The sequence below is a fragment of the Salmo salar genome, chromosome ssa09, assembly GCF_905237065.1.
Source record: "Salmo salar chromosome ssa09, Ssal_v3.1, whole genome shotgun sequence".
NCBI lineage: Eukaryota > Metazoa > Chordata > Actinopteri > Salmoniformes > Salmonidae > Salmo > Salmo salar.
In genome coordinates this window covers 54,066,169-54,088,267 of record NC_059450.1, presented here as the reverse complement: position 1 = coordinate 54,088,267, position 22,099 = coordinate 54,066,169, and the positions used below count along the sequence as shown (strand labels likewise).

At 47.8% G+C, this 22,099-nt stretch overlaps 1 protein-coding gene across 7 annotated transcripts in view; it reads right to left on the bottom strand.

Moving 5' to 3' along the window:
• The window catches only part of fgfr3 (fibroblast growth factor receptor 3), a 279,237-nt gene that overhangs the window by 49,610 nt on the left and 207,528 nt on the right, over nt 1-22,099 (bottom strand). For 5 of the 7 annotated variants that reach the window (XM_045723814.1, XM_045723818.1, XM_045723812.1 and 2 more), the window contains one exon: nt 53-201. In XM_045723814.1, the coding sequence (XP_045579770.1) occupies nt 53-201 (149 nt within the window). The remainder of the gene's footprint in view (nt 1-52; nt 202-22,099) is intronic. The other 2 variants (XM_045723813.1, XM_045723816.1) reach the window with 1 other exon arrangement.

The following is a 22,099-nucleotide window of genomic DNA, read 5'->3' as shown; positions in this document are numbered from 1 at the left end:
TAAGGTAAAGGTAAGTTAAGGTATTTCTCCCAGATAACGCCCTTTGTCTCACCTGGTCCTAGAGAACTCCCATTTGGGGTCTGACGGAAGCTCCAGCTCCGACACATTGGACAGCATTGGTCCATCGCTGGATGACAGGCGTGCGATCCTGACCAATGGTGTGTTGGAGTTCATGGAGGAGTTAGACTCCAAGGAAACCTGCTGGGTGATAAAGACAGACTGTTATAGTCTCTGAAGAGGAGAGAGGGATGAGAGAGAGGAGAGGAGTGGATATGAGCTGTTACAACAGGCTGGGTGTTAGAGTCTCTGAAGAGGAGAGAGGTTACAGTCTCTGAAGAGGAGAGAGGGATGAGAGAGAGGAGAGGACTGGATATGAGATGATACAATAGGGAGGGTGAGTCTGGTTGGTTCAGAGTGGTATAGAGACAGTAGTGGTAGTGGTATAGAGACAGTAGTGGAAGTGGTAGTGGAATAGAGAATGTAGTGGTAGTGGTATAGAGACAGTAGTGGTAGTGGTATAGAGACAGTAGTGGTAGTGGTATAAAGACAGTAGTGGTAGTGGTATAGAGACAGTGTGGTAGTGGTATAGAGACAGTAGTGGTAGTGGTATAGAGACAGTAGTGGTAGTGGTATAGAGACAGTAGTGGTAGTGGTATAGAGACAGTAGTGGTAGTGGTAGTGGTATAGAGACAGTAGTGGTAGTGGTATAGATACAGTAGTGGTCTGGTAGTGGTATAGAGACAGTAGTGGTAGTGGTATAGAGACAGTAGTGGTCTGGTAGTGGTATAGAGACAGTAGTGGTAGTGGTAAAGAGACAGTAGTGGTAGTGGTATAGAGACAGTAGTGGTAGTGGTATAGAGACAGTAGTGGTAGTGGTATAGAGACAGTAGTGGTAGTGGTATAGAGACAATAGTGGTAGTGGTAGTGGTATAGAGACAGTAGTGGTAGTGGTATAGAGACAGTAGTGGTAGTGGTGGTAGTGGTATAGAGACAGTAGTGGTAGTGGTAGTGGTATAGAGACAGTAGTGGTAGTGGTAGTGGTATAGAGACAGTAGTGGTATTGGTAAAGAGACAGTAGTGGTAGTGGTATAGAGACAGTAGTGGTAGTGGTATAGAGACAGTAGTGGTAGTGGTATAGAGACAGTAGTGGTAGTGGTATAGAGACAATAGTGGTAGTGGTAGTGGTATAGAGACAGTAGTGGTAGTGGTAGTGGTATAGAGACAGTAGTGGTAGTGGTGGTAGTGGTATAGAGACAGTAGTGGTAGTGGTATAGAGACAGAAGTGGTAGTGGTAGTGGTATAGAGACAGTAGTGGTAGTAGTAGTGGTATAGAGACAGTAGTGGTAGTGGTAAAGAGACAGTAGTGGTAGTGGTATAGAGACAGTAGTGGTAGTGGTATAGAGACAGTAGTGGTAGTGGTGGTGGTATAGAGACAGTAGTGGTAGTGGTAGTGGTATAGAGACAGTTTTGGTAGTGGTAGTGGTATAGAGACAGTAGTGGTAGTGGTATAGAGACAGTAGTGGTAGTGGTATAGAGACAGTAGTGGTAGTGGTATAGAGACAGTAGTGGTAGTGGTATAGAGACAGTAGTGGTAGTGGTATAGAGACAGTAGAGGTAGTGATATAGAGACAGTAGTGGTAGTGGTAGTGATATAGAGACAGTATTGGTAGTGGTATAGAGACAGTAGTGGTAGTGGTATAGAGACAGTAGTGGTAGTGGTATAGAGACAGTAGCGGCAGTGGTAGTGTTATAGAGACAGTAGTGGTAGTGGTATAGAGACAGTAGTGGTAGTGGTAGTGGTATAGAGACAGTAGCGGTAGTGGTAGTGGTATAGAGACAGTAGTGGTCTGGTAGTGGAATAGAGACAGTAGTGGTAGTGGTAGTGGTACAGAGACAGTAGCGGTAGTGGTAGTGGTATAGAGACAGTAGTGGTAGTGGTAGTGTTATAGAGACAGTAGTGGTAGTGGTATAGAGACAGTAGTAGTCTGGTAGTGGTATAGGGACAGTAGTGGTAGTGGTAGTGGTATAGAGACAGTAGTGGTAGTGGTATAGAGACAGTAGTGGTAGTGGTAGTGATATAGAGACAGTAGTGGTAGTGGTATAGAAACAGTAGTGGTAGTGGTAAAGAGACAGTAGTGGTAGTGGTATAGAGACAGTAGTGGTAGTGGTAGTGGTATAGAGACAGTAGTGGTAGTGGTATAGAGACAGTAGTGGTAGTGGTATAGAAACAGTAGAGGTAGTGATATAGAGACAGTAGTGGTAGTGATATAGAGACAGTAGTGGTAGTGGTATAGAGACAGTAGTGGTAGTGGTATAGAGACAGTAGTGGTAGTGGTATAGAGACAGTAGTGGTAGTGGTAGTGGTATAGAGACAGTAGTGGTAGTGGTATAGAGACAGTAGAGGTAGTGATATAGAGACAGTAGTGGTAGTGATATAGAGACAGTAGTGGTAGTGGTATAGAGACAGTAATGGTAGTAGTAGTGGCATAGAGACAGTAGTGGTAGTGGTATAGAGACAGTAGTAGTCTGGTAGTGGTATAGAGACAGTAGTGGTAGTGGTAGTGGTATAGAGACAGTAGTGGTAGTGGTATAGAGACAGTAGTGGTCTGGTAGTGGAATAGAGACAGTAGTGGTAGTGGTATAGAGACAGTAGCGGTAGTGGTAGTGGTATAGAGACAGTAGTGGTAGTGGTAGTGTTATAGAGACAGTAGTGGTAGTGGTATAGAGACAGTAGTAGTCTGGTAGTGGTATAGAGACAGTAGTGGTAGTGGTAGTGGTATAGAGACAGTAGTGGTAGTGGTAGTGATATAGAGACAGTAGTGGTAGTGGTATAGAGACAGTAGTGGTAGTGGTATAGAGACAGTAGTGGTAGTGGTATAGAAACAGTAGTGGTAGTGGTATAGAGACAGTAGTGGTAGTGGTTTTGAGACAGTAGTGGTAGTGGTATAGAGACAGTAGTGGTAGTGGTATAGAGACAGAAGTGGTAGTGGTATAGAGACAGTAGTGGTAGTGGTATAGAGACAGTAGAGGTAGTGATATAGAGACAGTAGTGGTAGTGGTAGTGATATAGAGACAGTAGTGGTAGTGGTATAGAGACAGTAGTGGTAGTGGTATAGAGACAGTAGTGGTAGTGGTAGTGGTATAGAGACAGTAGCGGCAGTGGTAGTGTTATAGAGACAGTAGTGGTAGTGGTATAGAGACAGTAGTGGTAGTGGTATAGAGACAGTAGTGGTAGTGGTAGTGGTATAGAGACAGTAGCGGTAGTGGTAGTGGTATAGAGACAGTAGTGGTAGTGGTAGTGGTATAGAGACAGTAGTGGTAGTGGTAGTGTTATAGAGACAGTAGTGGTAGTGGTATAGAGACAGTAGTAGTCTGGTAGTGGTACAGAGACAGTAGTGATAGTGGTAGTGGTATAGAGACAGTAGCGGTAGTGGTAGTGGTATAGAGACAGTAGTGGTAGTGGTAGTGTTATAGAGACAGTAGTGGTAGTGGTATAGAGACAGTAGTAGTCTGGTAGTGGTATAGAGACAGTAGTGGTAGTGGTAGTGGTATAGAGACAGTAGTGGTAGTGGTATAGAGACAGTAGTGGTAGTGGTAGTGATATAGAGACAGTAGTGGTAGTGGTATAGAAACAGTAGTGGTAGTGGTAAAGAGACAGTAGTGGTAGTGGTATAGAGACAGTAGTGGTAGTGGTAGTGGTATAGAGACAGTAGTGGTAGTGGTATAGAGACAGTAGTGGTAGTGGTATAGAAACAGTAGTGGTAGTGATATAGAGACAGTAGTGGTAGTGATATAGAGACAGTAGTGGTAGTGGTATAGAGACAGTAGTGGTAGTGGTATAGAGACAGTAGTGGTAGTGGTATAGAGACAGTAGTGGTAGTGGTAGTGGTATAGAGACAGTAGTGGTAGTGGTATAGAGACAGTAGAGGTAGTGATATAGAGACAGTAGTGGTAGTGATATAGAGACAGTAGTGGTAGTGGTATAGAGACAGTAATGGTAGTAGTAGTGGCATAGAGACAGTAGTGGTAGTGGTATAGAGACAGTAGTAGTCTGGTAGTGGTATAGAGACAGTAGTGGTAGTGGTAGTGGTATAGAGACAGTAGTGGTAGTGGTATAGAGACAGTAGTGGTCTGGTAGTGGTATAGAGACAGTAGTGGTAGTGGTATAGAGACAGTAGCGGTAGTGGTAGTGGTATAGAGACAGTAGTGGTAGTGGTAGTGTTATAGAGACAGTAGTGGTAGTGGTATAGAGACAGTAGTAGTCTGGTAGTGGTATAGAGACAGTAGTGCTAGTGGTAGTGGTATAGAGACAGTAGTGGTAGTGGTAGTGGTAGTGATATAGAGACAGTAGTGGTAGTGGTAAAGAGACAGTAGTGGTATAGAGACAGTAGTGGTAGTGGTATAGAGACAGTAGTGGTAGTGGTATAGAAACAGTAGTGGTAGTGGTATAGAGACAGTAGTGGTAGTGGTTTTGAGACAGTAGTGGTAGTGGTATAGAGACAGTAGTGGTAGTGGTATAGAGACAGAAGTGGTAGTGGTATAGAGACGGTAGTGGTATAGAGACAGTAGAGGTAGTGATATAGAGACAGTAGTGGTAGTGGTAGTGATATAGAGACAGTAGTGGTAGTGGTATAGAGACAGTAGTGGTAGTGGTATAGAGACAGTAGTGGTAGTGGTAGTGGTATAGAGACAGTGTGGTAGTGTTATAGAGACAGTAGTGGTAGTGGTATAGAGACAGTAGTGGTAGTGGTATAGAGACAGTAGTGGTAGTGGTAGTGGTATAGAGACAGTAGTGGTAGGTAGTGGTATAGAGACAGTAGTGGTAGTGGTAGTGGTATAGAGACAGTAGTGGTAGTGGTAGTGTTATAGAGACAGTAGTGGTAGTGGTATAGAGACAGTAGTAGTCTGGTAGTGGTACAGAGACAGTAGTGATAGTGGTAGTGGTATAGAGACAGTAGTGGTAGTGGTATAGAGACAGTAGTGGTAGTGGTAGTGATAGAGACAGTAGTGGTAGTGGTATAGAGACAGTAGTGGTAGTGGTATAGAGACAGTAGTGGTAGTGGTAGTGGTATAGAGACAGTAGCGGCAGTGGTAGTGTTATAGAGACAGTAGTGGTAGTGGTATAGAGACAGTAGTGGTAGTGGTAGTGGTATAGAGACAGTAGCGGTAGTGGTAGTGGTATAGAGACAGTAGTGGTAGTGGTAGTGTTATAGAGACAGTAGTGGTAGTGGTATAGAGACAGTAGTGGTATAGAGACAGTAGTGGTAGTGGTAGTGGTATAGAGACAGTAGTGGTAGTGGTATAGAGACAGTAGTGGTAGTGGTAGTGATATAGAGACAGTAGTGGTAGTGGTAAAGAGACAGTAGTGGTAGTGGTAGTGGTATAGAGACAGTAGTGGTAGTGGTAGTGGTATAGAGACAGTAGTGGTAGTGGTAGTGGTATAGAGACAGTAGTGGTAGTGGTAGTGGTAGTGGTATAGAGACAGTAGTGGTAGTGGTAGTGGTATAGAGACAGTAGTGGTAGTGGTATAGAGACAGTAGTGGTAGTGGTATAGAGACAGTAGTGGTAGTGGTATAGAGACAGTAGTGGTAGTGGTAGTGGTATAGAGACAGTAGTGGTAGTGGTAGTGGTATAGAGACAGTAGTGGTAGTGGTATAGAGACAGTAGTGGTAGTGGTATAGAGACAGTAGTGGTAGTGGTATAGAGACAGTAGTGGTAGTGGTATAGAGACAGTAGTGGTAGTGGTATAGAGACAGTAGTGGTAGTGGTAGTGGTATAGAGACAGTAGTGGTAGTGGTAGTGGTATAGAGACAGTAGTGGTAGTGGTAGTGGTATAGAGACAGTAGTGGTAGTGGTATAGAGACAGTAGTGGTAGTGGTAGTGATATAGAGACAGTAGTGGTAGTGGTATAGAGACAGTAGTGGTAGTGGTATAGAGACAGTAGTGGTAGTGGTAGTGGTATAGAGACAGTAGTGGTAGTGGTAGTGGTATAGAGACAGTAGTGGTAGTGGTATAGAGACAGTAGTGGTAGTGGTATAGAGACAGTAGTGGTAGTGGTATAGAGACAGTAGTGGTAGTGGTATAGAGACAGTAGTGGTAGTGGTATAGAGACAGTAGTGGTAGTGGTATAGAGACAGTAGTGGTAGTGGTATAGAGACAGTAGTGGTAGTGGTATAGAGACAGTAGAGGTAGTGATATAGAGACAGTAGTGGTAGTGGTAGTGATATAGAGACAGTAGTGGTAGTGGTATAGAGACAGTAGTGGTAGTGGTATAGAGACAGTAGTGGTAGTGGTATAGAGACAGTAGCGGCAGTGGTAGTGTTATAGAGACAGTAGTGGTAGTGGTAGTGGTATAGAGACAGTAGTGGTAGTGGTAGTGGTATAGAGACAGTAGTGGTAGTGGTAGTGGTATAGAGACAGTAGTGGTCTGGTAGTGGTATAGAGACAGTAGTGGTAGTGGTAGTGGTACAGAGACAGTAGCGGTAGTGGTAGTGGTATAGAGACAGTAGTGGTAGTGGTAGTGTTATAGAGACAGTAGTGGTAGTGGTATAGAGACAGTAGTAGTCTGGTAGTGGTATAGAGACAGTAGTGGTAGTGGTAGTGGTATAGAGACAGTAGTGGTAGTGGTATAGAGACAGTAGTGGTAGTGGTAGTGATATAGAGACAGTAGTGGTAGTGGTATAGAGACAGTAGTGGTAGTGGTATAGAGACAGTAGTGGTAGTGGTATAGAGACAGTAGTGGTAGTGGTAGTGGTATAGAGACAGTAGTGGTAGTGGTATAGAGACAGTAGTGGTAGTGGTATAGAAACAGTAGTGGTAGTGGTATAGAGACAGTAGTGGTAGTGGTATAGAGACAGTAGTGGTAGTGGTATAGAGACAGTAGTGGTAGTGGTATAGAGACAGTAGTGGTAGTGGTATAGAGACAGTAGTGGTAGTGGTATAGAGACAGTAGTGGTAGTGGTATAGAGACAGTAGTGGTAGTGGTATAGAGACAGTAGTGGTAGTGGTATAGAGACAGTAGTGGTAGTGGTATAGAGACAGTAGTGGTAGTGGTAGTGGTATAGAGACAGTAGTGGTAGTGGTATAGAGACAGTAGTGGTAGTGGTATAGAGACAGTAGTGGTAGTGGTAGTGGTATAGAGACAGTAGTGGTAGTGGTATAGAGACAGTAGTGGTCTGGTAGTGGTATAGAGACAGTAGTGGTAGTGGTAGTGGTATAGAGACAGTAGTGGTAGTGGTAGTGTTATAGAGACAGTAGTGGTAGTGGTATAGAGACAGTAGTGGTCTGGTAGTGGTATAGAGACAGTAGTGGTAGTGGTAGTGGTATAGAGACAGTAGTGGTAGTGGTATAGAGACAGTAGTGGTAGTGGTATAGAGACAGTAGTGGTAGTGGTAGTGGTATAGAGACAGTAGTGGTAGTGGTATAGAAACAGTAGTGGTAGTGGTATAGAGACAGTAGTGGTAGTGGTATAGAGACAGTAGTGGTAGTGGTATAGAGACAGTAGTGGTAGTGGTATAGAGACAGTAGTGGTAGTGGTATAGAGACAGTAGTGGTAGTGGTATAGAGACGTGAGTGGTATAGAGACAGTAGTGGTAGTGGTATAGAGACAGTAGTGGTAGTGGTAGTGATATAGAGACAGTAGTGGTAGTGGTATAGAGACAGTAGTGGTAGTGGTATAGAGACAGTAGTGGTAGTGGTAGTGGTATAGAGACAGTAGTGGCAGTGGTAGTGTTATAGAGACAGTAGTGGTAGTGGTATAGAGACAGTAGTGGTAGTGGTATAGAGACAGTAGTGGTAGTGGTAGTGGTATAGAGACAGTAGTGGTAGTGGTAGTGGTATAGAGACAGTAGTGGTAGTGGTAGTGGTATAGAGACAGTAGTGGTAGTGGTAGTGTTATAGAGACAGTAGTGGTAGTGGTATAGAGACAGTAGTAGTCTGGTAGTGGTATAGAGACAGTAGTGGTAGTGGTAGTGGTATAGAGACAGTAGTGGTAGTGGTATAGAGACAGTAGTGGTAGTGGTAGTGATATAGAGACAGTAGTGGTAGTGGTAAAGAGACAGTAGTGGTAGTGGTATAGAGACAGTAGTGGTAGTGGTAGTGGTATAGAGACAGTAGTGGTAGTGGTATAGAGACAGTAGTGGTAGTGGTATAGAGACAGTAGTGGTAGTGGTATAGAGACAGTAGTGGTAGTGGTATAGAGACAGTAGTGGTAGTGGTAGTGGTATAGAGACAGTAGTGGTAGTGGTTATAGAGACAGTAGTAGTGGTAGTGGTATAGAGACAGAGTGGTAGTGGTATAGAGATAAGCGGCAGCGGCAGCGCACAGACCGCAGCGGCAGTGGCAAAGACAGACAGCAGCGGAGTGGCACAGACACGCGCTGGCAGTGGCAGCGGCACAGACATCGCAGCGGAAATCAGCGTGGCACAAGATCAGCAGCATTTTTGGGCAACAGACATGTTATGAAGCGGCACTAAGAGTATTAGCAGATCAAGCGAAGTTACAGCACAGCAGCGGCGGCGGCAGCGATGCTGCGGCATCAGCAGCGGCAGCGCGGACACAGAGTAAGCGGCAGGTTACAGATCGGCAGCGGCACATGAGACGCTGCTTAAGAAGCGTACAGCAAGTCATTAACATCAGCTAAGCGGCAAGGCGGCAAGAGACAAGTTTGTATAGTGGCAGCGCACAGAGACCAGCAGCGGCACTGGCAGCGGCACAGAGACCAGCAGTGGCAGTGGCACAGAGATCGGGGCGGCAGTGGCACACACCACCAGAAGCGCAGCGATGACACAGCAGCAGCCGCAGTGGCAGCGGCAGACATGGTTATCGGCAGCAGCAGTGGCAGCAGACAGCGACGCAGCGGCAGGCAGCGGCACAGCATGACGTGACGCAAGCGGCAGCGCCACAGACGAGCAGTGGAGCGGCAGTGCGACGCATGACGTCGCAGTGCAGGCAAAACAGTGTCGAGCAGCGGCAGCAGAGACACTTATCGGCGAGTGCATGGCAGTACAGAGACATCGTTATGGCGGCGGCAGCGGGCTCATTACATATCGCTAGGGGCAGAGATGGCTATAACGCGCACCGGCAGCGGCACAGCAGCGGCAGCGGCAGCGGCACTACGCAGACCGGCAGCGGCATGCCGTACAGGCGAGCAGCAGCGGCAGCGGCAGCGATCGCAGACAGCGGTATAGCGACAGCAGCGGTAGTGCATGACGCATGCAGCTGGCAGCGGCACAGAGACGGTAGCGGTAGCGGGCACAGAGATCGCGGAGGCAGCGGCAAGACACAAGCGCTAGCGGCTAGTGAAAAGGTATGCCAGAGACCAGCAGCGGTAGCGCACAGAGACAGCAGTGGTAGTTTCAGAGACGTTTTTCTATGGCAGTGGCTAGTGTATGACACGCAGTCGGCAGTGGCATGCAGAGAACAGCAGTGCAGTGGCATCGTACAGAGACGGCAGCTGCAGCAGACATAGCACGGATAATAAACAGCATGTATGGCAAGGACAGTAGCAGCGGCGGGTTAGGACTAGTGGTCGCGGTATAAAACGTTAGCGGAGACAGACGTTAGCGGAGTAGAACGTATGGCGGCACAGACAGCTGCCAGCGGTAGTGGTAGCGACGGTAGTGGTAGTTTAGACATCGTCGGGCGGCTAGTGGCACACAGACAGCAGTGGTAGTGGCGGAGACAGAGAGCGGCGGCGGCACAGAGACATCGCAGCGGCAGCGGCGGCGGCATGACATCGTTCCCTATGGCAGCGGCACAGAGACGTCATGGCAGCGGCACAAAGACATGCTTAGCAGCGGCAGTGGCACGAGACGGCAGCGGCAGCGGCACCGTCTATCGCAGATGCAGGCACACAAGACGCAGCAGCGGCGCAGACTACAGCGACAGCGGCAGCGGCACAGGACACTGCAGCGGCAGGCAGCAGCGCACAGAGCACTGGAGGCGGCAGGCATGGCATACAAGAGAGCACGCAGACATCGGGCAGTGGCACAGATGACTGCGCAGCGGCAGCGGTCATAGAGACAGCAGGTGGCAGCGCAACAGAGACAGCAGCGCAGCGGCACAGGCGACTAGTGGTAGCGCAGCGACAGCAGAGGCAGTGCTACAGAGACGGTATGCAGCAGTGGCAGTGCTTGGACAGACTGCAGTGGCAGTGGCACAGAGACAGCAGCATCGGCAGTGTGACACAGAGACGGCAGTGGCAGTGGCGGCATGAGACGTGTGCAGTGGCAGTGGCAGTGATACAGAGACAGCAGTGGCAGCGGCAAAGAGACGGCAGCAGTGGCATATATCGGCGGCGGCATGGCACAGAGACAAAGAGTAAGTAGCGGCAGCGGCATAAGACGCAGTGGCGGCATTGGCGGTTGTTGAGCGTGCGAAAGTAATATATATCGTTAGCGGCAGTATCCTGATGATCAGCAGTGAAATGGCACAGACGAGCAGTGGCACAGACACCACAGTTTTGCAGTGGCACAGAGACAGCAGCTAGCAGTGGCACAGAGATCAGCAGATGCTATGACACATCGAGCAGTACAGAGTATAAGCGATTACATATCTGCGAGCAGCTACAGACATCGTTGTTGTTATAGCACAGATATCGTTGTTTTATGAGTAAGAGTGGCACAGACACTTAGCCTGCTTATGAAAAATACAGACGACCGCGCGGCGGCACAGACTGCGCGGCAGGCATAGAGATCGTTAGCGGCAGGCAGCGGCACAGACATCGTTGTCGCGCAGGCAGCGGCACAGAGCATCGTTAGCGGCAGCGGCGGCGGCACATCGTTATAAGGCAGGCCACAGATCGTTAGCGGCGGCACAGACAGCAGCAGCGGCGGCGGCACAGACGAGCGGCAGCGGCACACAGACATCGTTAGCGGTATGGCGGCACAGACATCGTTAGCGGCAGTGGCAGCGTGATTACTGCGACATCGTTGTTAAGTGGTTATCGCGTTTAAGAAAAAAGAATACACGATCGTTATTGAGCAGCGGCACAAGACACCGTTGTCGCCGGGCGCATAGCCAACATTAAGATTGTTAGCGGCAAGCGGCAGTGTTAACAAGACATCTGTTGTTATTAGCGGCATTGTTATACCTGTTCGAGTACCCACATTAGCATTAACGTTGCTGCTGTTAAGCGGCACAAGACACTGCTGCTTGGCGCAAGGCAGCGCCCATTATGACATCGTTAAGTTGGCAGCACGACATCGTTGCTACAGGTCCGCGGCGGCACAGAGACGGCGGCAGTGGCAGCGGCACAGAGACAGCAGCGGCATTGCACAGAGCACCAGCGCAGAAAGTGGTGAAAGGATTACAGAGACCAGCAGCGGCGGCGGCAAAGAGACAGCAGTGGCAGTGGCAGGCACAAGACACGGCGGCAGTGGCAGTGGCACAGACATCGCGTTTTTGCAGCGGCGAGGCATTGCGACATCAAGAAAGTGGCGAGTGGTTATTAACGTTAAGCGCGAGCAGCCAGAGACTGCGTTTAAGAAAGTGGCACAGAGACCGTTATGCAGCGGCACAGACGGCAGGTCGGCAGGAAAGCGGCACAGAGATCGTTGTTAAGAAAGCGGCACAGACGTTAAGATGCTATGATTGGTTACATCAGCAGCGGCAGCGGCAAGGGATTATTAAGAGACGTTGAGCGGCAGTGGCACAGACCGTTATTTGCGGCACAGATCGCTGCTTTTGGCGGCAGGCACAGACCGTTGTTCGGCGGCAGCAACACAGACATCGTTAAGCGGCGCGGCAGTGGCACAGAGACCGTTATGGCAGTGGCGGCGGCACAGAGATATCGCAGTGGCAGTGGCACAGAGACTGCGCGGCAGCGGCGAGCACATATATCAGAAAGCGGCAGTGGCATTGCGAGACAAGCAGCAGAACCTGGCAGCGGCACAGACATCGTTGTTGGGCAGCGGCAGCGGCAATGTTGATCGCGGCGGCAGCGGCACAGACATCGCGAGCGGCAGCGGCAGCGGCACAAGATCATATAAGAGCGGCAGCGCACAGAGATTCAAAGAAAGGCAGTGTTGTTAGCACAGAGACTGTTGTTTTGCTGCTGAGCACAGATGACTACAGTGGTTATATATTAAGATCGTTATGTTATGTTATGGCACAGACCGTTGTTTATAAGCGGCGCATCGTTGAGCTATGGCACAGACATCGTTGTTGCAGTACACAAGACTATACTTTACATACACAGACCATGTTTTAAGAAAGTGGCACAGAGACAGTAGTGGTAGTAGTATATTGATAAGAGCAGTGGTATGAAGAGGCACAGACGTGTAGTGGTATAGCGACATTAGTGGCAACGGCACAAAGACAAAGTAGTGGTAGCGGCAGATAGGACCGCGTTTTGCTAGCGCGCACAGACACCGTTAAGCGGTAGCGGTACAGATACGGTAGTGGTGCTGTTAACACAGACAGCAGAGTGGTAAAGTCAGGAACAGAGACAGTAGTTTGGTGTGGCAGCGCTTATAGAGACAGTATGCAGTGGTATGTTACACAGACAGAAGGGTAGTGATGCCAGACAGGATGGTAGTGCTAGCAGCGACAGCAGTGCCACGAGTGTATCGAGACAGTAGGTAGTGGTAGTGGTATAGAGACAGTAGTGGTAGTGGTATAGAGACAGTAGTGGTAGTGGTATAGAGACAGTAGTAGTCTGGTAGTGGTATAGAGACAGTAGTGGTAGTGGTAGTGGTATAGAGACAGTAGTGGTAGTGGTAGTGGTATAGAGACAGTAGTGGTCTGGTAGTGGAATAGAGACAGTAGTGGTAGTGGTAGTGGTATAGAGACAGTAGCGGTAGTGGTAGTGGTATAGAGACAGTAGTGGTAGTGGTAGTGTTATAGAGAAAGTAGTGGTAGTGGTATAGAGACAGTAGTAGTCTGGTAGTGGTATAGAGACAGTAGTGGTAGTGGTAGTGGTATAGAGACAGTAGTGGTAGTGGTATAGAGACAGTAGTGGTAGTGGTAGTGATATAGAGACAGTAGTGGTAGTGGTAAAGATACAGTAGTGGTAGTGGTATAGAGACAGTAATGGTAGTGGTATAGAGACAGTAGTGGTAGTGGTAGTGGTATAGAGACGTGGTATGGTTGGTATAGAACATAGTGGTAGTGGTGCAGACAGTGGTATAGATGACAATAGTAGTGGTAGTGGTGTATAGAAACGTAGTGGTAGTGGTAAAGACGTAGTGGTATTATGGTATGAGACAAAAAGAGTTAGTGAGTAGTGGTAGTGATACAGAGACAGTAGTGGTAGTGGTATAGAACAGTGCACATGTGGTGCTGTATAGAGACAGTAGTGGTAGTGGTATGGTACAGAGACAGAGTGGTAGTGGTATAGAGACAGTAGTGGAAAGTGGTATAGAGACAGTAGTGGTAGTGGTAATAGAGACTGAAAGTGTGGTAGTGGTATTAGAGACAGGTGTAGTGGTATAGAGACAGTAGTGGTAGGTAGTGGCTATAGAGACAGCAGTGGTAGTGGTAGAGAGACAGTAGCGGCGGTGGTGGAGACAGTAGTGGTAGTGGTATAGGCATAGTGGCAGTGGTATAAGACACAGTAGTGGCAGGGTAGTGGTATAGAGGCAGTGGTAGTGGTATAGACAAGTGGTATAAGACGTAGGGTAGTGGGTATAGAGACAGTAGTGGTAGTGGTAGGGACAGATGAGTGGTAAAGTAGTGGTATAGAGACAGTAGTGGAGTGGATAGAGACAGTAGTGGTAGTGGTAGTAGAGCAGTGGTTAGTGGTAGTGGTATAGAGACAGCAGTGTAGTGGTAGTGGTAGAGATAGGGGAGCAGGTGTGGTGAAAGACAGACAGAGTGGTAGTGGATTAAGACAGTAGTGGTAGTGTGTATAGAGACAGTAGTGTAGTGGTATAGACAAGTAGTGGTGTAGTGCGTATAGAGACAGTAGTGGTATTGGTAGTATAGAGACGGCAGAAGTGGTATAGAGACAAAGAAAGTGGTATATAGAGACAGAGTTGCAGTGGTAGTGGCATAGAAGACAGTAGTGGTAGTGGTATAGAGACAGTAGTGGTAGTGGTAGTGATATAGAGACAGTAGTGAGTGGTAAAGAGACAGTAGTGGTAGTGGTAGGTATAGAGACAGTGGGTGAGTGGTAGTGGGTTAGAGACAGTAGTGGTGAGTGGTATAGAGACAGTAGTGGTGGTGGTCGTGTATAGAGACAGTAGTGGTGTAGCGCATAGAGACAGAAGTGGTAGTGGTATAGAGACAGTAGTGGTAGTGGTATAGTTAGACGAGTAGTAGTGATATAGAGACAGTAGTGGTAGTGGTAGTTAGAGACAGTAGTGGTAGTGGTACAGACCTAGTAGTGGAAAAATGAGAGACCAGCAGTGGTAGTGGTAGTGTTATAGCGACAGTGGAGTGGTGGTAGAGCGTAGGGTACAGAGTAGCGGTAGTGGTATAGAGACAGTAGTGATAGAGATGTCAGCAGTGGTAGTGTATATAGAGACAGTAGTGGTAGTGGTAAAGAGACAGTAGTGGTAGTGGTGTGTATAGAGACAGTAGTGGTAGTGGTATAGAGACAGTAAGTGGCAGTGGTAGTGGTATAGAGATAGTAGTGGTAGGTAGTGGTATAGAGAGTGTAGTGGTAGTGGTATAGAGACAGTAGTGGTAGTGGTAGTGGTATAGAGACAGTAATTATGTAGTGTTAGAGACAGTAGTGGTAGTGTATAAGACAGAAGTAGTGGTAGTGGTAGTGGTATAGAGACAGTAGTAGGGTATAAGAGACAGTAGTGGTAGTGGTATATAGAGACAGTAGTGGTAGAGGTAAAGAGACAGTTAGTGGTAGTGGTAGTGGTATAGAGACAGTGAGTGGTAGTGGTATAGAGAGTAGTGGTAGTGGTAGTGGTATAGAGACGTAGTAGGAAAGTGGTACAGAGACAGGTGTGTATAGAGACAGAAGTGGTAGTGGTATAGAGACCGTAGTTGTAGTGGTATAGAGACAGAGAGTGTAGTGGGTATAGAGACAGTAGTGGTAGTGAGATATAGACAGAGTGTAGTGGTGTAAAGAGATAGTGGTAGTGAAGAGACAGTAGAGAAAGTGTAGTGTTTAAGACACGTTGGTAGTGGTGGTGTATAGAGACAGCAGTGATGTAGTGGTATAGAGACAGTAAGTGGTAGTGGTAGTGCTTATAGAGACAGTAGTGGTAGTGGTATAGAGACAGTAGTTGTGTGGTAGTGGGCACAGAGACAGTAGTGGTAAGATGGTAGTGGAGCAGTAGTGGTAGTGGTATGAGACAGTGGTAGTGGTATAGAGACAGTAGTGGTAGTTTAAGAGCCATAGAGACCGTAGTGTTAGGTAGTGTTAACAGAGGTGTTTGTGTGGATAGAGACAGTAGTGGTGGAGTTGTATAGAGCAGAGTGGTAGGTGGTATAGAGACGTGCGTGTAGTGATATAGACCAAGTGGTAGTGTGATGTTGAGACAGAGTGGTAGTAGGTATAGAGAGCAGTAAAGCTAGTGGAATGGTATAGAGCAATGGTTGGCAGTGGTAGTGGGATATGAGACAGTAGTGGTAGTGGTAGGGAGACAGTAGTGGTAGTGGTGAGTGAGCGGCATAGCGGAGACAGCAGTGGCGGCGGCACAGAGACATCGTGGTAGCGGCACAGAGACCGCGGCGGCGGCGGCACAGACATCGCAGCGGCAGCGGCACAGACCGCAGCCTTGTGGTCGATCAGACATCGAGCGGCGGCAGCAGAGACAAGGCAGTCTGCTATAGCGACAGCAGGCAGCGCTATGCCAGTAGTGGAGTGGTGGTGCTAGAGACGAGCTAGTGAAGTGGTGGTATGGTATAGAGATCAGTAGTGGTAGTGGTATAGAGACAGTAGTGGTGGTAGTGGTATACAGAGACAGTAGTGGTAGTGGTATAGAGACCGTAAGTGGTAGTGGTAGTAAGTACAGACAATAGTGGTAGTGGTAGTGGTATAGAGACAGTAGTGGTGGGGTATAGAGATAGTAGTGGCAGTGGTATAGAGACAGCAGTGGTAGTGGTATAGAGACAGTAGTGGTAGTGGTATAGAGACAGAGTGTCAGGTATAGACCGCAGTGGTAGTGGCAGGGTATAGAGACGCGCAGATGTTGTTGACACATGACATCGCACGGCGGAAATGACACAGACATCAGCAGCGGCAGCGGCACAGACATCGTTAAGCGGCAGTGGCAGCGGCACAAGACTGTTGTTTCGCCATGGCAGCAATACAGAGACCTGGCAGCAAGGCGGCGCCACACGTTGCGGCGGCATTACATCGCAGCAGCGGCACAGAGACGCGCATTCAGCGGCGCTCACAGACAGCAGCAGCATCGCGTTAGCGGCAGTGGTGGCCGGCACAGACTGTTGAAAGTGTTATGGCAGCGCCATAGACATCGTTATTGAGTGGCACAGATCGCAGCGGCACAGACACTGCGGCAGTGGCAGCGGCACAGACTAAGTTAAGCGGCGGCACAGACATCGTTAAGCGGCAGGCGCGGATACAGAGCATCATATATATATAAAGAGATCGTTATGGGCAAAGTAAGGCGGCATTGCGACGTTAAGCGGCATTTTATAGTGGTAGTGGTAAGAGATCATGAGCAGAGTAGGTATGTATACAGAGACCGTAGTGTAGTGTATGAGAAATGGCACAGACTCGTTGTGTTGAAGCAGTTGATAGTTTTTGGTAGTGGTATAGAGACTCGCAAAAAAGTGGTAAAGTGGTATAGAGACAGTAGTAAAAATAGTAGTGGTATAAAGACAGTAGTGGTAGTGGTAGTAGTATAAAGACACAGACATCAGTAGTGGTAGTGGTATAGACACGTAGTGGTATGGTGGTATAGAGACATGTAGTCTGGTGGTAGTGGTATAGACAGTAGTGGTAGTGGTGGCATAGAGACGTAGTGGTCAGTGGTATAGAGACAGTAGTGGTAGTGGTAGTGATATAGAGACAGTAGTGGTAGTGGTAAGAGACAGTAGTGGTAGTGGTAGTGGTATATGAGACAGTAGGGTAGTGGTAGTGGTATAGAGACGCAAAGTGGTAGTGGTAGTGGTATAGAGACAGTAGTGGTAGTGGTAGTGGTATAGAGACAGTAGTGGTAGTGGTATAGAGACAGAAGTGACAGTAGTGGTAGTGGTATAGAGACAGTAAGAGCGGTAGTGGTACAGAGACAGTAGTGGTAGTGGTATAGAGACAGTAGTGGTAGTGGTATAGAGACAGTAGTGGTAGTGGTATAGAGACAGTAGTGGTAATGGTATATGCAGTAGTGGTAGTGGTACAGAGAAAGTAGTGGTAGTGGTATAGAGACAGAAGTGGTAGTGATATAGAGACAGTAGTGGGTAGTGGCATAGAGACAGTGTAAGTGGAGTGGTAGTGGTATAGACATGCAGGTAGTGTTATAGAGACAGTGGTGGTTTATACAGACAGCATGTGGTAGTGGTATAGAGACAGCAGGAGTCGGTAGTGGTATGGAGACAGTGAAGTGGTCTGGAAGTGGTATGAGACATGTGGTGGTGATGGCAGGTGGTATAGAGACAGTGGTAGTGGAAAAGAGACAGTAGTAAGTGGTCTGTGGTGGTATAGAGAGGCAGTGGTAGTGGTACAGAGACAGTAGTGGTAGGGTATAGAGACGGAAGTGGTAGTGGTATACAGAGACGAGTGGTAGTGGTATGGAACAGAGGAGGTAGCGATATGGAGACAGTAGTGGTAGTGGTAGTGATATAGAGACAGTGGGTAGTGGTATAGAGACAGTAGTGGTAGTGGTGTGTATGAGACAGGTAGTGGTAGTGGTAGGTATAGAGACAGTAGTGGTAGTGGTATAGAGACAGTAGTGGTAGTGGTATAGAGACAGCAGTGTAGTGGTAGTATCGAGACAAGTGGTAGTGGTATAGAGACAGTAGTGGTAGGGTGAGACAGTAGTGGTAGTGGTAGGTAGAATACAGAGACTGAGTGGTAGTGGTATAGAGTAGCGGTAGTGATATAGAGACAGTAGTGTTAGTGGTAGTGATATAGAGACAGTAGTGGTAGTGGTATAGAGACAGTAGTGGTAGTGGTATGGTATAGAGACAGTGAAGGTGGTAGTGCTATATAGCAGTGTGGTAGTGGTAAAAGACAATAGTAGTGGTAGTGGTATAGAGACAGCAGTGGTAGTGGTAGAGACAGCAGCGGAGTGGTAGTAGACGTTGAGAGTGGTAGTGGTACAGAGACAGTAGTGGTAGTGGTTTGGGAACAGTAGCGGTAAGGTAGTGTAGAGACAGTAGTAGTGGTAAGCTGATATGACGTGGTAGAGACAGTAGTGGGTAGTGGTATAGAGACAGAGTGGTAGTGGCATAGAGACTGTAGTGGTAGTGGTAGTGGTATAGAGACAGTAGGTAGTTGCAGTGGTAGTGGTGTGGTAGTGGTATGAGACAGTTAGTGGTAGTGGTATAGAGACAGTAGTGGTAGTGGTATAGAGACAGTAGTGGTAGTGGTATAGAGACGGTAGAGGTAGGAGATAGAGACAGTAGTGGTAGTGGTAGTGATATAGGAGATAGTAGTGTAGTGGTATAGAGACAGTAGTGGTAGTGGTATAGACAGTAGTGTAGTAGTGGTATAGAGACAGAGTGTGGGGCTGGTAGAGTTAAGCGGTATAGAGACAGTAGTGGTAGTGGAGAGGACAGACAGTGAGTGGTAGTGGTATAGAGACGAGTGGTGAGTTGGTATAGAGACAGTATGGTATAGCAGTGGTGTCAGTGGTAGTGGTATAGAGGGTAGTGGTAGTGGATATAGAGACAGTAGTGGTAGTGGTAGTGATATAGAGACAGTAGGTAGTTGGTATTAGACAGTAGAGGTAGTGGTAGTGGACAGATAGGTAGTGGTAGTGGTACAGAGACAGTAGGTAGTGTGGTGGTGGTATAGAGACAGTGTAGTGGTAGTGGTATAGAGACATAAGTGGTAGTGGGTTATAGACACGAAGAAGTGGTGGTGGTATAGAGACAGTAGTACAGTGCATAGAGACAGTAGTGTAGTGGTGGTATAGAGACAATAATGGTAGTGGTATAGAGACAGTAGTGGTAGTGGTATACAGACATCACAGCCTTAACAGCACAGAGACGTTATGGCGAGCGGCACAGACATCGCATGGCGGCAGCGGCACAGATGATCGTTGTTCGCCAGCTTTTGCGCGCCATTATATGATCGTTATTTTTAAGAGCAAGAATAAGATCGTTGGCGGCAGGAGCTACCACAGACATCGCGTTGCGGCACAGATCGTTGTTGAACCGGGCGGCATTGCGATGACGTTGTTATAAATTTTGCCACAGACCGTTGTTATGTTTTGGCACACAGATCGTTGTTTTAAGAAAGTGGCAAAGGATACAGATCAACGTTGAGTTAAGAGCACAAAGATCACGGCAGTGTTAATAAGATCTGCAGGTGCAGCGGCAATATGACATCGTTGAGCAGCGTAAGGCGGCGCGATTGCAAGATCGCGCGAGCGGCAGCGGCAGCATATCACATATCGCTAGCCTTGGCGTTAAGCTATATACTGGCATAACGCTGTTGGCGGCACGGCGATCGCTGGCGCTAAGCGGCACAATAAGACCGCTGTTTTGCGCGCGCGGCAACAGCATTAACGTTGCTGGCGTTTTGCTACTGGCATTAACGTTGTTTTCTGCTTTGCCACCGCACACCGTACCCGGCGGCATCAGCAAAGACGTTGCGGCGGCACCGGCACAGCATCGTAAGATGCTGGCGACACAAGAATGCGTTAAGCGGCAGCGGCAGCTGATTATTACACGCAGCGTTGGCAGCGGCACAGACACGTTAAGTTTTAAGGCGGCACAAGAGACCGCAGCACAGGTACAGACCAGCAGTGGCAGCGGTTTCACATAGAGATAGCCGTCTGGCAGCGGCGACAGAGGCGCATGAAAGTGAAAAGAGCGCCAGTACGAGCGGCACTGCGAGGTCCGTGGTATAGAGACAGCGGCGCGAGGTGGATAGATTCAGTAAGGTGGTGGTATAGAGACAGTAGTGGTGTAGTGGTATAGAGACAGTAGTGGTAGTGGTTATAGAGATAGTGGTAGTGAAAGTGATGAGACAGTGGTAGTGGTAGTGGTATAGAGACAGTAGTGGAAAGTGGTACAGAGACAGAGTGGAAGTGGCATAGAGACAGTAGTGTGTAGTGGTAGTGTAGAGACAGTGGTAGTGGTATAGAGACAGCAGTGGTAGTGGTAAAGAGAGACAGGGTAGTGGTATTGTGGTAGGTGGTACAGAGACAGTAGGTAGTGGTATAGAGCACAGTAGTGGTAGTGGTGATATGCAGTGGTAGTGGTATGTTGTGTATAGAGACAGTAGTGGTAGTGGTAGGGTGTAGAGACAGTAGTGGATATAGAGAAGAGCGGAATGGTGGTATAGAGAACAGTAGTGCAGTGGTAGTGGTATAGAGACAGCAGTGGCAGTGGTATAAGAGACAGTAAATCTGGTAGTGGGTATAGAGAAGTGGTAGACAGCATGGAGTAGTGGATAGAGACAGTGGATGGTAGTGGTATAGAGACAGAGTGGTGGTGGTGGTAGGAGACGCAGTAGACAGTAGTGGTAGTGGTATAGAGACGGTAGTGGTGGTAGTAAAGGTATGCGAGACAGATCGTGGTATTGGTCAAGAATGTAGTGGAGTGTGTTAGTAGAGTGGAGTATTGGGAGCGTTAGAGGCAGTGGAGAGACAGTATGTGGTAGTGGTATAGACGAGTAGTGGTGAGTGGTATAGAGACAGACGTAGTCTTGGTAGTGGTATAGGACAGTAGTGGTAGTGGTATAGAGACAGAGAGGTGGTAGTAGAGATAGAACAGCGGTAGTGGTATAGAGACAAGTAGTGGTAGTGGTAGTGGTATAGAGACGTAGTGGTAGTGGGAGACAGTAGTGGTAGTGGTGGTAGTGTATAGAGAGCAGTGGTGGTGAGTGGATAGACCAGAGGAGTGGTGGTATAGAGACAGCAGTGGTGGAGTGGTCGGGTGGTATAGAGACAGTGGTGGTAGTGGTATGACGAGTGGTAGTGGTATAGGACAAGTGGTAGTGGTATAGAGACTGTAGTGGTAGTGGTAGATGTAGAGACAGTAGTGGTGCGGTGGTGTGGTAGTGATATAGAGACAGTAGTGTAGTGGTATAGAGACAGTAGTGGTAGTGGTATAGAGACAGTGAGTGGTAGTGGTTAGATGGTAGTGGTATAGAGACAGTAGTGGTAGTGGTAGTGGCATAGAGACAGCAGTGGTAGTGGTATAGAGACAGAGTGGTGGGTGGTGGTATAGAGACAGTTGGTGGAGTGGTATAGAGACAGTAGTGGTAGTGGTATAGAGACAGAGTGGTAGTGGTATAGAGACAGTAGTGGTAGTGGTACAGAGACAGTAGTGGTAGTGGTATAGAGAGTTGTAGAGGTAGTGATATAGAGATAGTAGTGGTAGTGGTAGGGATAGAGACAGTAGTGGTAGTGGTATAGAGACAGTAGTGGTAGTGGTAGTGGTATAGAGACAGTAGCGCAGTGGTAGTGTTGAAAAGAGCGACATAGTGGTAGTGGTATAGAGACAGTAGTGGTAGTGGTATAGAGACGAGTGGTAGTGTATAGAGATCAGGTAGGTAGAGACAGCAGTGGTAGTGGTAGTGGAGATAGACAGTAGTGGCAGTGGTAGTGGTAGAGACAGTAGTGGTAGTGGTATAGAGACAGTGGTAGTGGTAGTGGTATAGAGACAGTAGTGGTAGTGGTATAGAGACAAAGTAGTGGAGTGGATAGAACAGAGACAGTGGAGTGGTAAAAGAGACAGTAGTGGTAGTGGTATAGGTTAGTGGTATAGAGACAGTAGTGGTAGTGGTAGTGGTATAGAGACAGTAGTGGTAGTGGATTAGACAGTAGTGGGTATACAGACGATGGTAGTGGTATAGGAGACTTAGATGGTAGTGTTTAGAGAGCAGAGAGGCAGTGATAGAGGCGGTAGTGGTAGTGGTATAAGTAGATAGTGGTAGTGAGTATAGAGACAGTTGTAGCGGCGAGCACGGTTAGGCGGCAGCGGCAACACAAGACCGTTAGAAGTGGTAGTGGTACAGATGGCAGTGCTGTGGCAGCGGCACAGACATCGCGCTTGTGTG